Source organism: Rhea americana, unplaced genomic scaffold (genome assembly GCF_003343005.1).
Source record: "Rhea americana isolate MKP2758 unplaced genomic scaffold, rheAme1 scaffold_454, whole genome shotgun sequence".
NCBI classification, from domain to species: Eukaryota; Metazoa; Chordata; class Aves; order Rheiformes; family Rheidae; genus Rhea; species Rhea americana.
In genome coordinates this window covers 67,852-90,744 of record NW_028186595.1, presented here as the reverse complement: position 1 = coordinate 90,744, position 22,893 = coordinate 67,852, and the positions used below count along the sequence as shown (strand labels likewise).

Genomic DNA, 22,893 nt, shown 5'->3' with positions numbered 1-22,893 from the left:
GCTGGAGAGTTGGGCAGAGAGGAACCTCCTGAGGTTCAACAAGGGCAAGTGCAGGGTCCTGCACCAAGGGAAAAATAGCCCTAGGTACCAGTAAAATCTGGGGGCTGACCTTCTGGAGAGCATCTCTGCAGAGAAGGATCTGGGAGTGCTGGTGGATGGCAGGTTGACCATGAGCCAGCAATGTGCCCTTGTGGCCAGGAAGGGCAACGGTATCCTGGTGTGCATTTGGAAGAGTGTTGCCAGCAGGTCAAGGGAGGTGATCCTGCCCCTCTACTCAGCCCTGGTGTGGCCTCATCCTGAGTACTGTGTCCAGTTCTGGGATCCCCAGTACAAGAGAGACATGGAGCTACTGGAGAGAGTCCAGCATAGGGCTACGAAGATGATCAGAGGGCTGGAGCACCTGCTCTCTCAGGAAAGGCTGTAAGAGCTGGGCCTCTTTAGCCTGGGGAAGAGAAGACTGAGGGGGGGGTCTTATCAATGTGAATAAATATCTGAAGGGAGGGTGTCAAGGGGACGAGGACAAACTCTTTTCAGTTGTCTGATGCGAAAGGACAAGAGGCAATGGGCAGAAATTGAAGCACAGGAAGTTCTGCCTGAACGTGAGGGGGAATTTCTTCACCGTGAGAGTGATGGAGCACTGGAACAGGTTGCCCAGAGAGATCATGGAGTCTCCTTCTCTGGAGATCTTCAAGGCCTGTCTGGATGCAACCCTGTCTACCATGTTGTAGGTGACCCTGCTGAGCTGGGAGGTTGGACTAGATGATCTCCACAGGTCCCTTCCAACCTTAGCAATTCCATGATTCTATGATTCTATAATCTTGGTGGTGTGATATGCCTCTAAAAGTCTGTCTATTTGATTCTTCCCAGATGAAGCCGGCAGAGGGATCAGAACTGAGAAACCACACTATGCTGACTGAATTTGTCCTCTCTGGATTGTCTAGCCACCCAGAACTGCAGAACTTGCTGTTCTTCACATTCTGTTTGATTTACACCATCACTATCACTGGGAACCTTCTCGTCTTCATTGTCACAGTGCACCCCACCCTTCGTATGCCCATGTACTTCTTCCTCCGGGTCCTGTCCTTCCTGGATATTACTACAGCATCAGTCGTTGTTCCCAAGATGCTGATAAGCTTTCTGTCAAAGGAGGGGAGCATTTCTTACATGGGATGTGCCACACAGCTCTACTTTGTGATTTTCTTACCAGCCACTGAATGCTACCTTTTGGCAGCTATGGCCTACGACCGTTACATGGCCATATGCAACCCACTTAGATATGCAGTTGTTATGAACAGAAGAGCTTGTTTTTCTCTGGTCTTGCTGTCTTGTTTGAGTGGTAATGTGGTGTCTGTGGTGCAGACAGCTTGGGTGTTCACAATGCCATTTTGTGGGCTCAATATTCACTATTTCTTCTGTGATATCCCCCCCCTAATTATGCTTTCCTGCGCTGACACCTCTTCATATGAAATGCAGACAGTTACAGCAACGGTCCTTGTCATCCTCATACCATTTTGTTTTATCCTTTCATCCTATATCTGCATAATCTCTAACATTCTGAAGATTTCCTCCGCAGAAGGCAGACAAAAGACCTTCTCCACTTGTTCTTCACACCTTATTGTTGTAACACTGTATTATGGGAGTGGGACTTTGATTTACTTACGGCCCAGATCCATGTTTTTTCAAGACACTAAGAAAATTCTGGCTGTCATATACACAACCATAATTCCCATGTTAAACCCCATAATTTACAGCTTGAGAAATAAGGAAGTGAAAGGTATCCTAATCAAAAACATAGCTGAGCTGAAGAAGATACAAACATACTCTGATTTAAAGGAATTTTTCTTTTYCTCTGTAGATTTGGATTGTCTTATATTTCTTTTAAATACCTAGATGATTTGAAACACTTTCAAAAGAAACCTATCTCAAAGTCTTCCTGAAGAGTTTGTTTCCCCTGTCCAGTCGGAGTGTATATGAATTTTTCTAATTCAGTATTCATGATACAGGGCCTTGCATCAGATTTGGACACTTTCATTTTTTGCAGTTATGTGACTTTATTTCCTGTACAGATTAAAGAAATATTCATTAATTCATAGAGATAGAGCCCAACACATATCTTTTAAAGGATGAGCATCTCATCTCATTATTTGACTTGGACAATAGGGAAGAGAAGAAGAACACCTAGGTTTTAATCTTTGTTCCAGAAAAAATAAGTATTGTCACTGTAATAGACTGCAATGTGTCTTGTACGTGAGTACGTTGTCACCTGGGACGTAGAGTCATTTGTATTCTGCCTCTCTCAGCTGCTATTTCATTATGCCACGAGTAACAGTTTCAAGAGGAGTGCCTGAGAGCCTTATGCAGGTACCCTCAGATAAGAGAGTACAGAAATCTTGGCATATTCCTGTGGGAGGAGGAAGGGAAAGAGCTCAAGCTTTCTCAGAGAGAAAAGGAAACTGATCTGCTGTCTCCTGCAAGAGCAAAGAATGTTCTGAGTCTGTAAGTGACTATGTGAAAGTACAACATTATGACATATATGCCACCTCACTTGTCAATTCAGAGCACCTGGACTAGATTTCTAAGTACAGTACAGCACACAGGCAGCTTCCTTCTCTTTGAGTAGGCTCCAGAGACCCAGACCTTTCATTTAGGCTTCCAAAAGTGAATGGTGAGTGGGAGCAGAGTTTATCATTTAGTGAATTTAAATTTGCCTAAAAAGAATAATAATCATAATAAGCAAGAAAACCTCTCTCTTGGGAGTCATCTCCATTGAGTTTAGCCCTCTTTCTTTAAAGACAGATAGTAAAAACAAGCATGAGTGCAGGTCTATGAAATACCTGCTTTAGCAGTCCAGATCTTCTTAAGCACCTGGTATTTGCTGAGGATATATAAAAAAAGCACTGCTTTCACAAGACTGGATGGAGATGCTGAGGTGTCAGAGCTCCTATGTATCTGTGGAGGCATTATGGATTGTCAGTCCTTGATGGCAACTCCACAAACTCCACCAAGTGGAAGAGAACCTCAAAAGTTACTCCCAGGTGGACCACAGTTTTGAACTGTTATATCTTGTCAGATTACTCTATTAATATCTGGCTAGTTTTAACTGGTGGATTTTGTGATGGTATTTCTTGTGGGTAATTTAGCCAGGTGCATAGAGTATGCAAGCAGAATGTGTACTGTTTAATAATATAAACAAATATGTGTTGTTTTACACACAGAAAAGATAACTGGCCTGTAACAAGCTGTAAGGCTAAGCATTAGTGTGCTTTCTAAGACACTTAAAGACACTTTGCTGGTGAAGTAGGCAGCTGCAATAGTATACTCTGTGTGCCCTGGAAATGATTCTCAGTTTGCAGAGTTACAGTTTACTATCAGTTCTGTCAGCTAACCTGACCAACCTTCTTGTTTCTTTTCCTTTAGTATCTTACACATTTCCATGCTGGTGATTTCATTCCTGAATGTGTCAGCTAGTAAAGATTCTGGCTCAAAAATCCCATCTTTGTCTGTAAGTTTATATTTCTTCTCTCTCTACTGGCTTTTTCATAGATTTTTTTCATCAGTCTGAATCAATGTTACAGAGTTGGTCCATATCTGAAGTGGACCTTGGATCCTTGGAGCATAGGGAGCTGATTCTCTGGGGGTGCGGGAAAGGTTGTAGTAGGATCTAGAAACAGGTGGTTTTAAAAAAACAACTGGTCAGGTTCATCCATTTAACATTTTAACAACAGCTTTTTCAAGAATTTAAGAACATGCATCAGTCTTCTTGGAGTTCTGCCACAAATGTAGTGGGATACAGGGACAGTGCATGTCAGGCCCTTTTGCTATGATGTCAAATTTACAGTAGCTCACAGAAGGATGTTGTAATAGGTAGCTGGGGAAAGACATTTTTTGAGATTGAGCTGCCTGGCTGCCCACTCTGGTGATTCATCCCTCTGCAATGAATGATGAGCTAAATGGGACAAAATTCATGTCTTTTAAGATCCCCCTGTCCTATGTGTTCATGCAAGGCACAGGGTCTGATGGCCAAGTTGCTTCCCTTGAAGTCAGGTCTAGGTCCTCCTCATCCTGGAGGGCACTAAACCCTCCAGGTTGAAGTTCTTCAACTGCAAGTCCAAGTCTTCTGGAGGAGTAGGGGCCTTTCTTCTGCCACGAGAAGCAATCAGTTTCCAGCCTTCTTCTACAGTGTTATGATGTACTGTTTCACTCAGTCCAGAGCCCTCCAGCAACTTCTCTGCTGCAGAGGATTGGGACTCTTGGAGCAGTATGTTCTCCAAGAATGCCCTGTTTATCTTCTGCTCATTTTCATGGATGCTTTCAACTTTGCTGACTTCATCTTGCAACTCCTTTACCTGACAATACAACTCATCAGCACCAGCAGACCTCCCGCAGGAGAGCTCACTATCCAGCCCATGCCTTCTGGAGAGGCCCCAAGCACTCCCTGCAGCCTGAGACCTACATGTGCTGTCAGAGGGTCTTCTGACCCAGCTAATGCAGTAACTCCAACAGCTATAGGCAAGTGTGCTTTGTGGCGTGTCATGACCATGTTTGTGGAAGTGGGCACTACTAAGATTAGAAACAAAAATGCCTTCTTGCACCTTCCTGCACAAACTACTGTGCAAACTCCTGCATCAGTTCACTGCCTCTGTTCAAACTGCTGCATCTATTCACTGCAGTCCAGGAGCTGTGCTCTAGGCCTGGCTCTTATATAGACCTCTCCCTAGCACTGCCTCACAGAGTGCTTGACCCACCCTAATCAAAAGCCACCTGGATCAAAGGCTCCAACTCTCTCTAATCAGGGAGAACTAAGACAGCTCATTAGAACTGATTACTGGCCTTTGCAGAATATTTCTACTGGTGCTCTACTTGCTGATGCCTTTTCAATCTTTCCAAAGGAAGGTCATTCTTGTCCCTTTCATATCTTTAGACATTTAGAATAGAACCTGTTTTTAGCTTAAGACACTGAAGTTTAGCTGCATAAGAGTAAGTACTTGCATGTAAGCTGAAAATCTAACTTTATTGTCAATGAAGATGTATGCTGTACAATCCAGAAAGTGTTTCAGTTCACCTAGAATAATAGACTATTATTGACTGAACAGCTGAATTATACCCTAAGCTACTCTAACAGTATGGACTGGAGTGGCATTTAGTTACTTAAACACACATATCAAATACTATTTAAGGTATCCTGGAATAATTTTCCCAACCTCCAGCTGCTGCTTCAGAAGAGTATTTAAAACTTTGCTGATTCTAAAGGTAACCTAATACGAATAGCATAAGACACAAATACTTTGCAATTTTGAGAGTTACATCTCGGTGAGAGAAACACCATTCCTAAGCTGACAGAATTAATTAATAACTATGCATAAATAGCTTGTAATAGTAGCTGTCCATCTGTCTGCAACTCTTGCTCTCAAAACCCCTGCAGCCAGAGCCATCAACAACAAAATATTGAGTCTGAACCAGGTAACACTCAGAAGGACTGTAAACTTCCCACCTCCCCTAAGGGACCTTGAACTCTAAGCATCAGATATGGGCCAGATGCATAACATTGACAGACTACTGAGAAAAAGCTGTGATAAAGGCTGTAGAGAGAGAGGAAGGGTAAAAATTATAGAGGTGGGATTGCTGAGATAGGATCACTACTAGCTCAAGAAGGAAAACATCAGCATGTAAAGGTATAAAATCTTAAAGGATAAAAAAATGACAGGAAGGCTGATCAGGTCATTGGGTCAAGTTGTCAATCATCAGCGCTGACAGAGTTGGTGTCTACTGGCAGATAGCAACTCAGAAATATTGCAGATCCATTCTAAGAAGCCAGGGAGGCTGATTCTGCCTCTCCTGAATGATCAGCTGGCCAGCAAAGACAACTCAGGTGGCTTAATACAGGCTGGAGCACATTAATGCGGAAGATTAAATACTGTATTGAAATTGTCTATTTTGACTTTACAGTTGAATAATGTGCCATGGATTAGCTTTGCATCTGTACTCCTGATCTTCAATGCAGGCCTCCAGAAGGCTACTCCCACAAGTCTAGAGAGATATTAATACATTCTTTTCTCATTGCATTGGTCATATCCTTACAGTGGAGTTGTAAGGCAGATGTTCACAGCTCTTGCTAAGGTAAATTGGTTTGTATCTACTTCTTTAAGCTCATTCTGACATTAAAGTATGAAAATATTGTGGTGACTTCATCTTTCATATCCAGTCAACACAGCAAAATTTGTAGTGTTTCAAATGATTCATTTCTGAGTACTTCACAAAGAATCTCAGTGTTAGAGGAATAAAAGCTTAACATCTTGGAAAGACATCCAAAGGGAGGAATGTGGTAGGTTTGTTATTTTGATTCAAGGTAGTAATATATTGTTAATGTAAAATATATAAATAAATATTGTCTGAATTCAGCAAAATCTGATAATTTTCCTCTATATATACTCATACTGCAATCATAATTTAAGAAGTTATTTTGCAGACATTTTCAACATTTTGGAAAAAATAATGAAAGAACATAAGTTATTTCTCTCTCTGAAACTGAATGTACCCCATAGCACGGATGAATCATTTTCTGGAACTGGGTGAATCACTGACTGAGGAGGAGCAATAGAGACTTATTAGGACTATGTATGAATTTAACTACTTCTGACATCTAAAATTACCCACATAGATCCAGACTAATCGTTGTGATCTCCATTTATTATCAAAAGAGAGAGTGGGCAATGTGAGATGGTTTTTCAGCCCATCCTAAGGCAGGATATTTACAAGGGAATACACTCTTATTCTTTCTTCCACTACCTGAAAGAGATTATTTAAGACTAAAAATATCTTATAGTGGGATCCTTAAATATGTATGCCTAGTATCATTGGAAATGGATATATCAGGTTTGCTGATATATCTGCGTAAGGTTGTAGGCTATCTGCTACTTTTTGAAGAGTCCAGGCAGAGAATCCAGAATATCTTAATCAGCACTCCATTTAGGCAATAGAAACCTACTCTCTAAGGCTGGTAAGTCTCACTGTAAAAGTAATATTAGCAGCTCCAGCTGGACTTCAGACTCATACTCTGAAAGCCTATAGTTGAATCATTGCAGATGTGTAGGGAGTCAGGATTCTATCCTGTCATATTTCTGGTGAAAAATATATTTTGAACTGGGTTTTCATAGTGGAGATTATAGGGTCTCATGTGTTTCCTTTTATTTAGTTTTTGATGTATGGAACTATGATTATTGTGGGATTTGTTTCTGATTTATAGCTTGGTCCATCATGCAGTATTCACACGTTTTGTCTTCCGTGAGAAAAATATTTTTAGTGTAACTCAGAAATTCAGACTGAGGAGAGACTATGGAACAACCAGGCGGTCCAATTATCATATTTTCTCAGTCAAAATCCTTGACTTTCCTTTCACAGGTTTCACTAATATACTGAAAAGAAAATGTCCAACCAAAGTACTGTGAAAGAGTTTCTTCTTCATGGATTCTCTGACACACGAGAACTGCAGATATTCCACTTCATAGTATTTCTGGTAATTTATGTGGCTGCCCTGGTGGGAAACTTACTTGTCATCGTGGTCATAGTTGTCACAAATCACCTTCACAGTCCCATGTACTTCTTTTTGGTGAATTTGTCCATCTTAGATCTTTCAGCCATCTCCGTCATTCTCCCCAAATCCATGGCCAATTTTCTGTTGAATACCACATCTATTTCCTATTCTGGTTGTGTTGCCCAGGTCTTCCTCTTCCATGTCTTTGGTGCTGCTGATCTGGCTTTACTCACTGTTATGGCATATGACTGTTACGTTGCAATCTGCAAACCTCTTTAATACAGGACAGTCATGAAAGGGACTGCTTGCATTCAAATGGCAGCCAGTGCATGGCTCAGTTGTGTTCCTTACTCTGCTCTCCACACTGGGAACATCTTCCATTTATCCTTCTGCAAGTCCAACATCATTAACCAATTCTTCTGTGAAGTCCCTCAGCTTCTCAAGCTCTCCTGCTCTGATTCATCCTTTAGTGAAGCTGGCATTCTTACATTTAGTTTCAGTTTAGTCTTAATCTGTTTTACTTTTATAAGCATGTCCTACATTCAGATTTTCACTGTGATCTTAAGAATTCCTGCCAAAGAGAAACAGCATAAAGCTTTTTCTACTTGCATCCCTCATCTGGTAGTGGTCTCTTTATAWGTAAGCACTCATTCTTTTGCTTATCTTAAACCTGTCTCCAGTTCCCCATCAGCTCTAGACCTCACAGTATCTGTTCTCTATTCTGTGATGCCACCAGTGATAAATCCAGTCATTTATTCCATAAGGAACAATGAAATCAAAGCTGCCATGAGAAAATTAACTGACCAGAGATTATTATATAGAAATAAATAATTGACTCTTAGACTTCCTCTGTGTTCTCAGTAATGAGTACTTCATTTTCTGACAACAGACAATTTATAAAATTGATATCAAATGAAAATATCAACGTTTCTCTCAGGAAAGTTGCTTAATTATTTGTTTGTATATATAGTTTTGACTTGGCAATGTAGTATATAATGTAGAGACATCCTATATCGAATGATATAACAGTAGTGGAAAAAATCCAGGGTGATACTCCCAAAGAATTTATATACGGTTGCCTGCCTGTTTGCATGACTATGCCACTGTCTTACACTTCTTGTGCTTTTTAGCATTTGTCAAGCACTTAATTCTTCACTTAATATATTATAATTGAACTAGACATACCCTCAAAGAACAATTAGCAATAATAAATTTTACTTCAAAAATATTTATAAATGTTTGTCTAGAAATAATAACACTTGAGTTATTTTGGGAAGACAAAGATCATACATGCCTATGGAATATATTTCCTCATTAAGCTGGTATGAGGCAAGAAGCACGTGTATTTTTCTGTGTGTGTGACCTCCCAGGAGGTCTGGGCATTTATTTGCAATCATGATGAAAAATCTGGAGATGTGTGTTGGTGGTGCCCCTTGGACTGAGTCACCATTGGCAAGTTTATCGATTYTTTATTACATCAAGTACTATTGTACCTAGACTACAAGATGTACATCCTTTTATTATCACATTAATTCTAAATAAAGGAATATTTAGTAGATCTGATCTATACGACTCCTCCAAACTACTTGTATGTTTGTACATTGTTCTTTTCTGTAAGTTATCACTTCCTTACCTCTCCTCCCATCCTGTCACCCAAAATCACACATAGAGGAACCAATGTGGCCTAATTTTAAGCAGCTTGATCACAGAATCATGAAATGGTTGAGGTTGGAAGAGTTACTTTGGAGATCATCCAGTCCAGCACCCTGCTTAACCCTGCTCAAACAAGGTCATCTAAAGTATTTTGCTTGGGATCCTTTGCAAACGTCTTTCAAATATCTCCAAGGATGGAAATTCCATACTTACTCTAGACAAGCTGTTCCAGTGCTCTGTTGCTGTCACAGTATTGTTTCTTTTCTTATGTTCAGATGGAAATTTCTATATTTCAGATTGTACCTCTTACCTCATATATTTCAGAATGTGCCCGTTACTCRTTCTATCACTAGGCACCACTGAAAAAAGTCTGACTTCATTCTTTTTACATCCTCCCTCCAAATATTTAAACACATTGATAAGATCATCCCATCAGCCTTTTTTTCTCCAAGCTGAACAGTCCCAGTTCTCTCAGCCTTTCCTCTTATGAGAACTACTGTAGTCCCTTCATCATCTTAGTGGCCTTTTACTGGACTTGCTTCAGTAGCTTGATTTCTGCTTCGCATTGTGGAGCCCAGAACTGGACACCATTCTCTAGGTGTGGCCTCACCAGGGCTGAGTAAAGCAGAACGATCACCTCCCTTGACCTGCTAGCAATATGTTCTAACGCAGCCGAGGCTTCCACTGTCCGTCCTTGCCACAGGGACACGTTGCTCGCTCATGTTCAACTTGTTGTTTACCAAGACTTCTAGGTCCTTCTCTGCAGAGCTTCTTTCCTGCCCTTCTGCCCCCAGCCCATAGTGATGCATGGGGTTATTCCTCCCCAGGAGCAGGATTTTGCACTTTTCTTTACTAAACTTCATGAGGTTCCTCTCTGCCCATTTTTACTGCATGTTAAGTCCATCTGAATGGAGGCACAAGATTCAAAATTAATCTTGTTTGTTCCCCATGATGCATTCATTAATATACTGGCACTGGGGTGTTTAAAGTCCCCCAAGAGGACCATGACCTGTGAAAGTGAGGCTGCTTCAGCTGTCTGAAGAAGACCTCATCTTCCACTTCTTCCTGATCAGGTGGCCTATAGTAAACACCTACACAGTGTCACTCATGTTAGTCTGCCATGTAATCCTTACCCATAAGCTCTCAGTGAACCCATCATCAGCCCCTAGGCAGAACTCCATACATTCCAGCTGCTCTCTCACAAAAAGAGTGACTTCCCCTGCTTGCCTTCCTGATCTGTCCTTCCTAAAGAATATGTATCCACTTATTACAGGATTCTAGTCATGCCAGGCAGCCCATGTCTCCATGATCCCAATGATATCATAGTGCTGCAACTGCACATAAATCTCTAATTCCTCCTGTTTATTCCCCAGGTTGCATGCATTTGTGTGCAGGCATTTCAGAGAGGCCTCCAAGTGTGCTGATTTCCCAGAAGGGGTGCAAGAGATTTTGCTATACTTTTGTCTTTTAGGTCATTCCTTGATTGCATGCAGATGCTTTATGTGCCCCCACTTTAGCTCCATTTGATGTTCCCTATAACTCTTTCCTTCCTCTGACTTTCCTAGTTTAAAGTCCTCCTTACTAGGTTGGCCAGACTGTTGGCAAAGGTGCTTTTTTGCTGCTTAGTGAAGTGACTCCCATCTCTCCCAAGCAGATGTTGATCTTCAAAGAGGGTCCCACGGACACAGAAATCAAAACCCTGTCACTGACACCAGCTGTGCAGCAAATTGTTGACTCGCACTATCCTTCCACTACTCCTCACATCTTGCCCCTCACTAGTAGGGTAGAGAAGAAAACCATCTGGACTCTCCTACCTCTGATCATCTCCCTCAGAGTTCTATAGTCATATTTGATATTTCGCAAGTCGCTCTTGGTAGTATCATTTGTGCCCATATGTAAGAGCAGCAAGGGATAATAGTCAGATGGAGAGACAAACTTTAGCAGTCTCTTCACAAGAGCCCGGATCCAAGCTCACAGCAAGCAGCAAACCTCTCTAGATGAAAGATCAAGTTGGCAGGGGGGGGTGCCTCTGTCCCCCATAGGAGGGAGTCACCCACTGCTCTCRTTCATCACTTCCTCAGGGTGCTCTTATGTGGCTCAGAGTCTGTCAGCCCAGATACTTGACTCTAAAGCACACCCAGCTCCTCCTCAGCTTTGAGGGCAGTGAATCTGCTCAGTAGCTGCAAGCCTTCAGGACGAGCTCCAACCTTCTCTCTTGGTACGAGAAGTCACCAGCTTTCAGCCTTCACCTTCCTTTGAGTTATTACTTACTGTCTGGCAAGGCAAAGACTCTACCTGTGTCTCTGCTGCATCTGGAGGTTGGGATCTTGAAGCTGTAGGGTCTCTGAAAATATCCCATCTATCTTTTGCTCCTTGTCTCTGATGCTGCACAGCTTACTGACTTCCTCTCATAACTCCTTTACCTGGTGTTACAGATCTTCAGCAATAGCATACTTTCTGCAGGAAAGGTGATGGTCATCCCCAACCTCACACAGAAGCCCCAGTTACTTGCCAAGCTACAATCTCTGTCAGAAAGTCTATCTAGATCGAAGCCTCCAACATGGCAGGGACAGTGACTCCAGCAGCTACTGGAGAATGTGGCCTGTGGTGTGTCACAGTCATAACTGAGAATGTATATGCTGCTCTGAATGGAGACAGGGACCCCTTCATTGCACCCTTCTGGATGAACTGCTGTACAGGTTGTGTGTTGGCTGCATTTGTTAGTTATGCTCATTGGGAGATTGGAAGGGACCTTTGGAGATTATCTAGTCCAACACTCTTGGCCTCTTGGCCTATCAGTGGGCACCACTGAAAGGAGTTTGGCCCCATCCTCTTTATACCATCCCTTCAGATATTTTTAAACACTGATAAGATTCCCCCTCAACTTTCACTTCTCCAGGCTAAAAAAAAATCCATCTCTCTTATCCTATCCTCATATGAGAGCTCCTCCAGTCCCTTAATCATTTTAGTAGTCCTTCACTGGACTTGCTCCAGTAGCTTGATTTCTGTCTTGTATTGTGGAGCCCAGAACTGGACATAGTACTCATCAACACGCTGGCAACACTCTTCCTGGTGTAGTCCAGGATACCATTGGCCTTCTTTGTCCCAACAGCACATTGCTAGCTCATGGTCAACTTGTCCACCAAGACCTCCAAGTCCTCTTTGCAGAACTGCTTTCCAGCTGGCCAAATCTCAGCCTAGAATGGTGCATGGAATTATTCCTCCCTAGGTGCAGGACTGCATACTTCCCTTTCTTGAACTTCACAAGGTTCCTCTTTACCCATTTCTCCAGCCTGTTGAGGTCCCTCTGAATGTCAGTTGAACCATCTGGTATATCAAAATTCTTCCTGTTTGTTCCCCATGAGGCATGTGTTAATGCACTGGCACTTCAGAGAGCCACCCAGCCATACTGATTCCTCAGAAAAAAGTGTAAGAATTTTGCTGTAATGCTGCCCTTGTAGGCACTTGCTTATTTTTGTGGATATACTTGAAGCTATCCCCTTTCAGTCTTGTTTTGTTGATTAAGTGGTCCCTTCTGTTTATATCACGCTGCAAACTCTTTTTGTCAACCCAACCCACCACTTTCTCTCTTGATTATTGGTCATCATCTCCCTTTCCTGTCATCTTATTTTAAAGCTCTCCTCACCAGGCTGGCACATCTGTTGGCAAAGTTGCTTTTTCTCTGCTTAGTCAGATGGACCTCCTCTCTTCCAAGCAGTATTTGATCCTCAAAGAGGGCMCTATGGCATAAAAAAACCCTGTTGCTGATACCAGCTGCACAGCCAATTGTTGAACCTCAGTATCCTTCCACTCCTCAAAACCTTTCATCTCAGTGTCAGGATGAAGGAGAAAACTACCTGTGAGCACATTCCTTTGACCATTGTACCAAGAGCCATGTAGTCATACTTGATACTTTCCAGGTCTCCTCAGAAGTATATCTGATGCCCTTATGGAAGGGCAACAGGGGTAAGAGTCTGAGGACTGGACAAGCCACAGGAGTATTTCCACGATGTCCCAAATCTGAGAACCTGGAAGAAACAAATATCCCTACACAGCAGATCAGGTTGGCAGGTGTCGGCCTTCATTCCCCGCATCAGGGAGGTTCCCAGTACTATCACTCGCCACTTCCTTCTAATGCTGTTGTGTGTGGTTCAGACTCAAGTGGCATGGCTATTTCATTTGACAGAGTTCCCAGCCCCTCATCTATTATGAGGACACTCAATCTATTCTGCAGTCACAAATCTTAAGGTGGAGCAGGAACTTTTCTCCTGGTGCCAGAAATCGCAGAAGGCTTCCAGCCTTTACCGTCATGGAAGTCTCCATTTCCCAACCTAACACATACAGATTCTAGCCAATCCTCCTTAGGTACAATTGCAGTTTGGGCTCTGGAAGCTGCAAGGTCTTAGAGAACATTCAGTCAATCTAGTTATCTCTAATACGGTAAAGTCTTGATCTCCTGCAGTCTAGAAGACCATCTTCTACTGCCCCAGCCTCAGCAAAAGGCCCTAAATACTCCCTGCAGCCTGAGACCTGCAGAGCTGCACCTTTCTTCTGGAACTTCATCTGGGTCAAGGCCTCTGTATTACAGAAAGGTACTTCACCAAACCTGTCAGATTGCCAACGATATTATCTCTCTCTTCCAAATACATAGAGCACATGTTAACCTACAAGTCCCGAGCTGGTGTATTTTTATCAGAGAACAATACTGCATAGAGGTTAGTAGGTGAATCTTACGATCAAAAAGGATAAATTTATCTCACTGAGACTACTCAGAGCACAGCAGAATAGAACAAGGATATGGCTCATACTGAGGCATAAATGATAATATGTTGAAGTGTTATAGTTCTTAAATTGTGTATTTGATATGACATGTGATTACAAACTTATAATACTTCTATAGCTTCTTCTTCACACCTTTGGTCATTCTTGTACATATGAACATAAAGGGGGAAAAGTGAGAGGGTTTGCTTGTGTTTCTGTAACTCTGAGAGAATATATTGCTTGTATGCATGTGAGAGAAGAGAGAGAAGAGATTCTGTGTGTTTCTGTGTGTATGCATGTGTGCACATATAACAACTCCAGCTCTTATCTTTTGTGGTAGTTCTCTTAGTGTTCATGGCCCCTATGATAGGATATTTCCTCATTGCCCTCATTGTAACTCTTGGCCCTGCCCTTCATACCCCCATGTACTATTTTCTCAAGAATTTGTCCCTGATCCTCTACGGCTTAGATATCATCCCAAAGACGCTGATAAATTTGTTGGCAGGAAGTAAAACCTCTTCTTTCATAGATTGTGCATTGCAATTTAATTTGGTCATACTTTTTATCACATCTAAATATTTCCTTTTGGTAGTCATGGTGTATGAATGATATGTAGCAATTTGCCATTGATTACACTATGTTATCACCATGAACAAAAAGACTTACAGGCAAATGTCAGCAACAGCTTAGTTATCTGGACTCCCTGTAGCAGTGGGCTCACTGTTTGGATATTCAGCATGCCTTTCTGCAAGTCAAACCAAATTAATCATTTCTTCTGTGACATCTCACCTGTGCTGAAATTGGTGTGCTCAGATACCTACATATTTAACTTCCAGACTTCATAGCTGCTCTGCTCGTCATGATGCTCCCATTTATTCTAGTCATCATCTCCTACATCTGCATCATCTACACCATCTTGAAGGTGCCCGTGGCTGAAAGTAGGCAAAGAACATTCTCCACTTGTGTGGTCTGTTCCATTGTACAACTACCTTAATTCATGTACAGCAGCAGCAGAGAACCCCACCACCATCTGGACAATGGCCAAGCATGCTGTCTGGGAGATTTTGATTCCTCTGTGAGCATTATCCTTTGTAAAGATCCCAATAAAGTCTGTGAGTGTCTGCAAAATGCACTTATTGTCAGTGCAGGGTTGATACAGTCAGCGGAGTCTGGAGAATAAACCAGCTCACTCGGAAGCAGATCCTCACTTGGCCAGCTGAGCTATTCTTTATATATCACTGAATGTATGGACTAAGGGCACAATTCACTGGTGGGTAGGCTTTCGTTATAATCATGGCAAGAGCTAAGGAAGTTTATTTGTAAGTATGATAGAAGGATGAAATTAAAGTTTGTCTTTTAGTTTCTACTGTGGCGTAACTATATATCAGGGCTGTGCCTAGGTTGTCTCCTCTGGTCTCCAGCAGGAAACAGCTTTACTTCTAATATCAAAGGTGAGAAATGGACGTTTCTAGAACATGTCAGAATAAGATGAATATCATTCAACATATTAACATAATAATCAACATTATCAACAATAAACAAACATTATTTCCCCTATTTGACTCCTGCACAAAGTGAAAAAACTATCCTGAGTAAGGGAATTATTTATCAGCATCTAGTGCTATTTAAGACAGACTAGAGTGTCGGTAGCTTCTAGGGCATGTGTCATAAGTCTTGTTTCATATGCATCAGCCTTTGCAGCTATTTTGGATATCCTAAGAAATCCCAATGTCACTGAAACCTTTATTTAGGCAATTGAATTGAGTTGTAGATGCCTATACTGTAAAAATCTATTGTAACAGGTTAATGACCGTGGGATCAGGATGCAGGTGTCCAAACATAGGCATCTAATGCTATTTGAGAAGTGTTTGGATGCCCATGATATCTGTTTGAATCTGTATGAGGTTGACAGATATGACCCAAGATTACAGGGGTTTTATACCATTTTAAAGAAGCAATAGAGGCTAACAAAGGTCCAACAACATGTAAAATGATAACTGATGGTCCTTTTTAGACAACTGAATTTTTCCCAATACTTTGGATTATGTTTCTCAATTTAAGCTGTATTTTAATCACTTTGTTAAATTGATTAATTTTTGCATATTGTGTGTTTGTATATTTGTATTTTGCTTACATATAATAAGCTTCATTTCCTCAGAAGGTGCTTCATTTACTCTTTTTTCCACTGTTCTTCTTTACTAATAGATGAAAAGTGAAAGCAAACATGCATTTAGACTCACAGTGAGCTAACATCCTTAGTAGCTAGAGCTGTGCATCAGTAGATGTCTCCAAATCTATAAAATGACATTTCAACAAAAGAAGTCAGATTTCCAAAGCCTTCTTTCCTTTTGTGTGCAGAGAGAAATGGGTCTGAGAGAAAGGAAGTAAGAGAGAAAGATTAATTTGATTTACATTATATATGGACACTTCGTCCCTTACACTCCTTGAGCAAGAGAGCCTTGGAAAAAATATTAACTTTACAGACAGAACAAGAAGGATTAAATCTCTCTGCCTGTATGTTCCTTTTGGAAGAGATACTAAGCAGGGCTCTGAGGGCACTCTGGTGCTCTAATTATCATGAGCTGTATCATCTGGGACCTCTTGCTGGAACATTGGATCTGTAAGTTCCAGCCTGGACCCATCTGTTGACCTGTGCCCAGCCCTGTTCCCTGCTGTCCTGACTTGTTTCTGGGCTTCCTTGATTGTCTCTATAACTGCCTGGTCACCTTATGTTTGTTTGATGATCACTGGACCACCAGTGGAATCTGTAAATGTCACCAACCCTGCTCTGCTCACCTTTCTTGTGCACTGTAGGGCTTCACCCTTTTCCCTTTATAATAATTYAGTAGTGCAGGACATTACAGAAAATCCTTGTTTTCCTTTAGCTGTGAGATAGAAAAATGTTATCTGTACTTAAACAGCGAAAGCCATAATCTGAAATCTAGTGGATGACATTATATTGGAGAAAGTAGATTAGACAACAATCAACTCTTCCTAAAGCTAAAATGATCTTGTAAGAGGTTCCAACCCAAAATAGTCTTTGTCTTAGTCTGTGAGTGGGAGTGGCTGAAGAGGTAGGTAGGAAAATGAAGAAAGTCACTTGAGATTCAGGAAACAGATTTTCAAACACTGTTCCACAGAGATTCTCTGGTAGTGTTGTCATGTCCATTTGAGAAGGTCTAAAAAGATACTAAAGCACACAGTTTTCTAGGATTTTAAGAAGAGCTTAGCTCCTGAAGTATCTCAGGTATGAAGATTTGGACCTCATATTTGTTCTACTCTTCAAATATGATTGAACAGCAATTGCTTGTCTCCTTGACATCATGGCTATGGTAAATTGAAGGCACTTTGGACATGACAACTCCCACTGCAATCACCAAAGAGATTAAGAAATTTGATACTTTTATCTCTGCGTCTGGAGTTATTCTGTGGCCTTCACTACCTGTGGTAAATTATGGAACTTGTGACTAAGAAAACTTCCAAAAAAGTGCTAGTCAATTAAAAGGAAAAAAAATCCATTAAGAAGCTCTATAGCTCAGGTTATAGCTTTCTTGACAGTTATTGGCAGTTAACTTTCTCAACATTTCCTTGCCATGAGGAGAAAGAATGTGTCCGACTTCAACACTGATTTGATTTCTAGGAGAATAAATAAAGAGCAGATGTTCTAAAGCCCTATCCTATAGAACTCATGCAACGTGACAGTGACAGGGAAGTTATTGGCTACAGCTTTGTTTCATGTTGTACTTCCTCAAAATGAGTCACTTGCAAAAAGATTTAGTGTTCAGGCCCTATTAATAGTCTCAGCCTGTGCCTGAACTTTGCTGTATTTCATCCTAAAAAAGAGAAAAAAATAAATCAAAAATCAAAACATGCCCCCTCTCAACTCCCTCTGCTCCCCAGGTTCTCCAATGCAAAGATATTTTAGTGCAGAGGGATAGAAGTGACTCCTCCAGCATCCTGTTTTAGATTTTCATAGGCTTGGCATTGTTTGAATTGCTTTAAATTCTTTGTGGTGAATGGTAGAAATAAATAAATAAATTAACTGTGGTGAATGGTAGAAATATTTTCTCAGGACGAGTGAGAATGCCTCTCATCCTTCCTCAGGGTATGTTATACCCATGCCCATGACCTAATGAAGCATTAACCAGTATCAGCCCTCCCTTTCCACAGGCTGAATGTCTCTACTTTCTTGTTTATTCATTTGTTCATTTCCTTCCATTCTTCCAGGAAAGAGACAGTACCCTCACTCTTTGCAGCTGTAGCCCACATTCACTCGGMCATTTGAAGTAAGCAATGGGGTCAGAATACTCAGAGTAAACAGAATAAACCTTAGCCTGGAGAAACCGTCTCATAGTTCTCCTTGGGGAGCGGGCATTGGGAAAGAGGGAGAAGGAGGAACACTGTAGGTGAACACCAGGAGAGGGACAGCAGAGCCTGAGAATAAGCTAGTAGAGCTCGCCTTTCTATTGTGGGGCAAAACCTAGCTGGCTCTCAGGGCAGGGGGAGTTCTTCTGTGACATGGTCTGAGGTCACAACGGGACATCCAGCATCACAATGACAGCTCCCTTCTTGTGGTCCCACTAATCTCTCCTCACATTTCCCTTTGAGTCCTGGCTGAGCCCCGTCACTGCTGTGACTGCTGTGCTTGTGACTGCTCTTATGACTGTTTTTCTCTTCAGGAGCTGCTTTGCAGTGAGAAGGAGGTGAAGGAAGGCAGTGGAAGAGTGCGGAAAGGCTGTAGGGTGAAGTAAAGAGAAGCAGGAGAAGAAGAATGGAGGGAAAGCGTTTTGAAAGAGGAAAGCAGAAAATAATCACAAACCCTCTCCCTACCGTACCTACATCACTGATGTGCTTGGGAAGGGATGGTAAGACCATCAGGAGTGCTTTTCTGAGTATTGCCATAGAGAATATTAAGTCAAAAAATAGATGTGGAAATCCTGGGGCCCTGGACAGAACTGGTGGCTGCAAAGAGAGATTGGCTGACCATTTCTTACTAGCTTCAGTGCGAATTTGGCAGACAGGACTCCTTCTGTTCCTGACTCTGTTCCTGCATTCCTGTTGTACCATCAGGTAGAAGTCCCTGGAACCAGGGGTTAATACCTGCCTTGAAGTGGGGACTAGCCACCTTGAGCTCCTTGTCGGGTGAAAGTGCTAGAGTTGCTCAGGTGGAAGTTTTAAATCTACCTGTGCACAGATCAAATTAGCCCACAAACAGGAGAGATCTGTGATATCATGAGCATCGCAGGCTCCTGAAGTGCTGTGATAGAAAACCATCCACTGCCATTTTCTCCTAAGGAGTGGCTCACACTTGGAGATTTGCAACTGAAAGGAAAGGAATCCTGTTTCAAAAAGGCAGTGTCCTGCAACTCCTGCTGAGTTCTAGACATATTGCTTGAAATGTGAATGCCTCCAATTGACTTAACATTAGCATAGATTGTCCTCTTGTCCAGGAACGAAGCTACTCCTGGTTTGTTCTCTCTATTTCATGCCTCCAGACTGGTAGAATATGTTTTAAACTTGGACACAATAGTCTAATTTGGATGTCAGATGAGAGGATCCTCTTACTCAACACACTTCTAATATCTTTATTTCAGCTCCAGATTTGTCCTAGACTCAGAAGAAGAATGATAATCTGAAGTCCATCAAAGTCTTGGTCATTTACAGTATTATTTATTAGGGAACGTAGTCTTAATCTGCTGTCCCCTTAGTTAAGAATGTGCTGAATGATTGTAAGCTTGATAAGCTGGAGCATGACATGTCTTTTACTTGTTTTCCAGAGATTGTTGACATTTGGGATAAGGCGTCTGACTACATTCAACAGCAGCTGTTACTGAAAAAGGTGGGGCTTCCTATTCCTCCCATTCTACCCTGATAGTTTGCATACAGTTAACATCTCCATGCCCCCCCATGCCATTGATTGCAATTCATCTTCCCCTTGTTTGAAAGAAAGAAAGAAAGAAAGAAACACCACAAAGGGACATAGCAGCTGATAAAGGTAGCAGAGACTGGCTTCTGTCACCTGAGACAGAAAATTTTTTTTCTAGTAGAAAAAAAATATTAGATGCTTTCTGGGCTTCTCCAGTCCCCAGTGTAACAGTGGAAAGACCATTTCACAGCATGGTACATTCTTAAGGTTATATCCAATTGTTGAAAATCCCTTGGATCTTATCTAGCTGGTGATGTCTGTTCAGTTTTTATTTCACCAAAATTTCTCAGAGAGTGATAAAGGAGGGAGAAGGAAATCTGTGGAATATGAAGGTCTTCTTGAAAGCTTCCACAGCGCCCCATTTTGTGCACTGGCAGCAGGCAGGTCACAAAGTATCATCATCATGCTCTGGCAAGATATTGGTCAAACCTTCTCATCTAAATATGCTTGCTATCGTTCTTGTTTTTCCCTCTTCTGTTTTCAGGGCGTCAGAATATATAGGTTTGGGATTTTTTACATCGCTAAGAAACATATATGTACTAGAAATAATAAGGAAATTATTGTTGAGAAACCTGAGTTTCGGTTTCATAAGCTTTTCATAAAGAATTACAGTCTCAAATATGTTCTTCGTGAGCGCCCTGAAGACATTCCTGGTAAGACGACAGCTTAGAACCTTGTCTTTCCTTTGTGACATCTTTGGATTGTATGCTGTTTTCTGTTTAGAAGTGATTGGTGGAACTATAGCACGTCTTCAAAAGTTTCTGAGAACTTATTCAAATATATCACTAAGTGGCAGTGTAYAGAAAAAACTCCTGAAGGAATATTTTGTAGTGATAAAGTAAAAAGTTAGACTCTCTTCGACATCTTTTAAAATACTACTCTGCATCATTTCCACTTATTCAGGGGGATGGTGACTGCTGTTTGAGGGAAACTTCTTGAACTTGTTTAGTCTCATAAATCATAAATAGAATTAATGTTCCATATTTACATTATGCCTGACATCGTAAAGGCAAATACCAGACTTTGTGCTGCCTTATAAAGCCTCCTCCTAGTTAAAAGTCAGCTGTAAACAGACTGGAAACAGAGATGGCAGTGAAAGTCTTTCCAACTGGTTATGTTCCCTAAGATTTTTGATCAATATTGCCATTATTACAGCTTAGTACAAAACTGATGAGGCACCAAGAGCTGAGCTGGTGCTCTGAAAGATTCTTTTCTTTCCAATGACTCCATCTTCTCTGTAATATGAAAATCAGTCTGGCATTCCCTGGGGACAGGACTTGGCACTACAAGCCAAGCACTGAGACATTTGTTTCAGGGAGCAGCAAAGGCTGTCTGCTCCCTAAGGGATGGAGAGCTGAACGTGATAATGCAGCCAGCAGTGTGCGGGCCTCTCCAGCCAGGGCCCAGTCCTACAGTAACTTAGCAAGGTGAGTGGGCACATCTAGAGATGGTATCCAGGTTTAACCAAAAGTCCAGATCATAAGTTCATCATGATGAGGCAAGTCCAAGATCAGACTGGGAATTAATCTGCAGGCCAGGTGTAGTGAGGGTAACTAGGGTTAGACATAGTCCAGTGACAACTGGGCAGTTTTATAGTGATGAGATCAGTCCAAAGTCAAGCCAGGAAGGCAGTTTACAGGTCAAGATCTGGATCAATAGGGTCCATTGCTGGGCACAGGTACAGCTAGAGAGCAGTACTGCTGTGATATGGTTCTGGCAGGGATTGAAAGCCCAGAGGTGAACTTAAATGCACTCCTGGGCCCATGAGCAGGGGGTGTGGTTGGAAGGCATAGGTGAGGCTGGTCAGGGCCATTTAGGCATATTAGTGCCCTGAGACCCTGACAGCAGGCTCCCTTCCCAGCAAGATATGCCCTCATGTCTTACAGAGCTCTGGGCTCAGAAGGGACTCACTGCAAAGTGATTGGGAAAGGGACATGGCATAAGAGGCTTGTTTTTGAGAGAAAAGATCTCAGCTGCATTGATGGACTGACTATTCCCTAAGGGATGGGGAGCTGAGGAAGACAATATGATTGGCAGGGCAAAGACCTCACCAGTCAGAGCTCAGCCCTGCAACACCAAGTGAAGTGAGCACAGCAAATGCAGAGATGGCATCCAGATTCAAGCAAGAGTCCAGAGTTTGGATTTGTTTGAGTTTGATAAACTACTATCTAAGTAACTTAATTCATCTTTTGCCTTTTTCTAGATAATACACAAGTCGTTCCTCTGAACTTTTCAGAGATAGCCTGGAGCACTAACCTTCCTCGAGATGTTGTGCAAGGCTGTATAGATGAGACTGCTATGTCATTTTCATGGGCCCTAGCAAACAGAAAAGATGTTGATTTTGTCTTCAATGGTGTTGGTATTCTTTCCATACGACAAAAAGTTGTGAAAATGAGATTTTACCTTGACTTTCTCCGTGCTATGGATAAGGCTGGAAAACTTGTCAAAACTCTTCTAGCTGTAAGTTTTTCATTTTCCTCGTACTACCAAATGGGTTTCTTTTGTTGTTGTTTTGTTTGTTTGTTTGCTTTTCCAAATCCTACCACAGGACTAAGAAACTGTTTTATATTGGCTTGTCACAACTTGTCCAGCCATTAGAGCTGTTACAAGTGTATTCTTGCTGTTACAAGAATGCCAGCTCTTTGTAGAGTTCTTGTCCAGCGTTCAGTCTGATTAGCAAAATAGAAAAAATTAGAAGTTATACTGTATTATGTAAAAGGTATCTCCAAACCAGTACCCTCCCTAAATACTTAAAGCAAGACAAGAACATGGTACTTCCTGTTAGACTCCCCTGCCTTCCACACACATCAGAAACATCTGATTTCTGTTTAAGATTCATCAAAAGAAGCCAGGAAACAAAGTCCAACAGCCAGAAACTAAGGGTAATCTAACACCTTCCCTTGTGCTTGCCTCCACTGATTTCCACCAGTGAAAAATAGTCTCCTGATTGAGTCTGTTGATTCTTGTTCTTGACAAAAGCCTGTTAGTGTTATTACCCATTATCAATTCTTTGTTGTGCAAC

At 41.7% G+C, this 22,893-nt stretch overlaps 1 protein-coding gene and 1 pseudogene across 1 annotated transcript; both read left to right on the top strand.

The window, feature by feature from the left end:
- The first annotated feature begins 867 nt into the window (after positions 1-867).
- On the top strand, positions 868-1,890 carry LOC146589472 (olfactory receptor 10A7-like). Its single transcript, XM_085316167.1, has one exon. The coding sequence runs from the start codon at positions 868-870 to the stop codon at positions 1,888-1,890; it is 1,023 nt and encodes a 340-aa protein (XP_085172293.1).
- A 5,533-nt stretch (positions 1,891-7,423) lies between these two features.
- On the top strand, positions 7,424-8,362 carry LOC146589471 (olfactory receptor 14I1-like; annotated as a pseudogene).
- Positions 8,363-22,893: the final 14,531 nt, after the last annotated feature.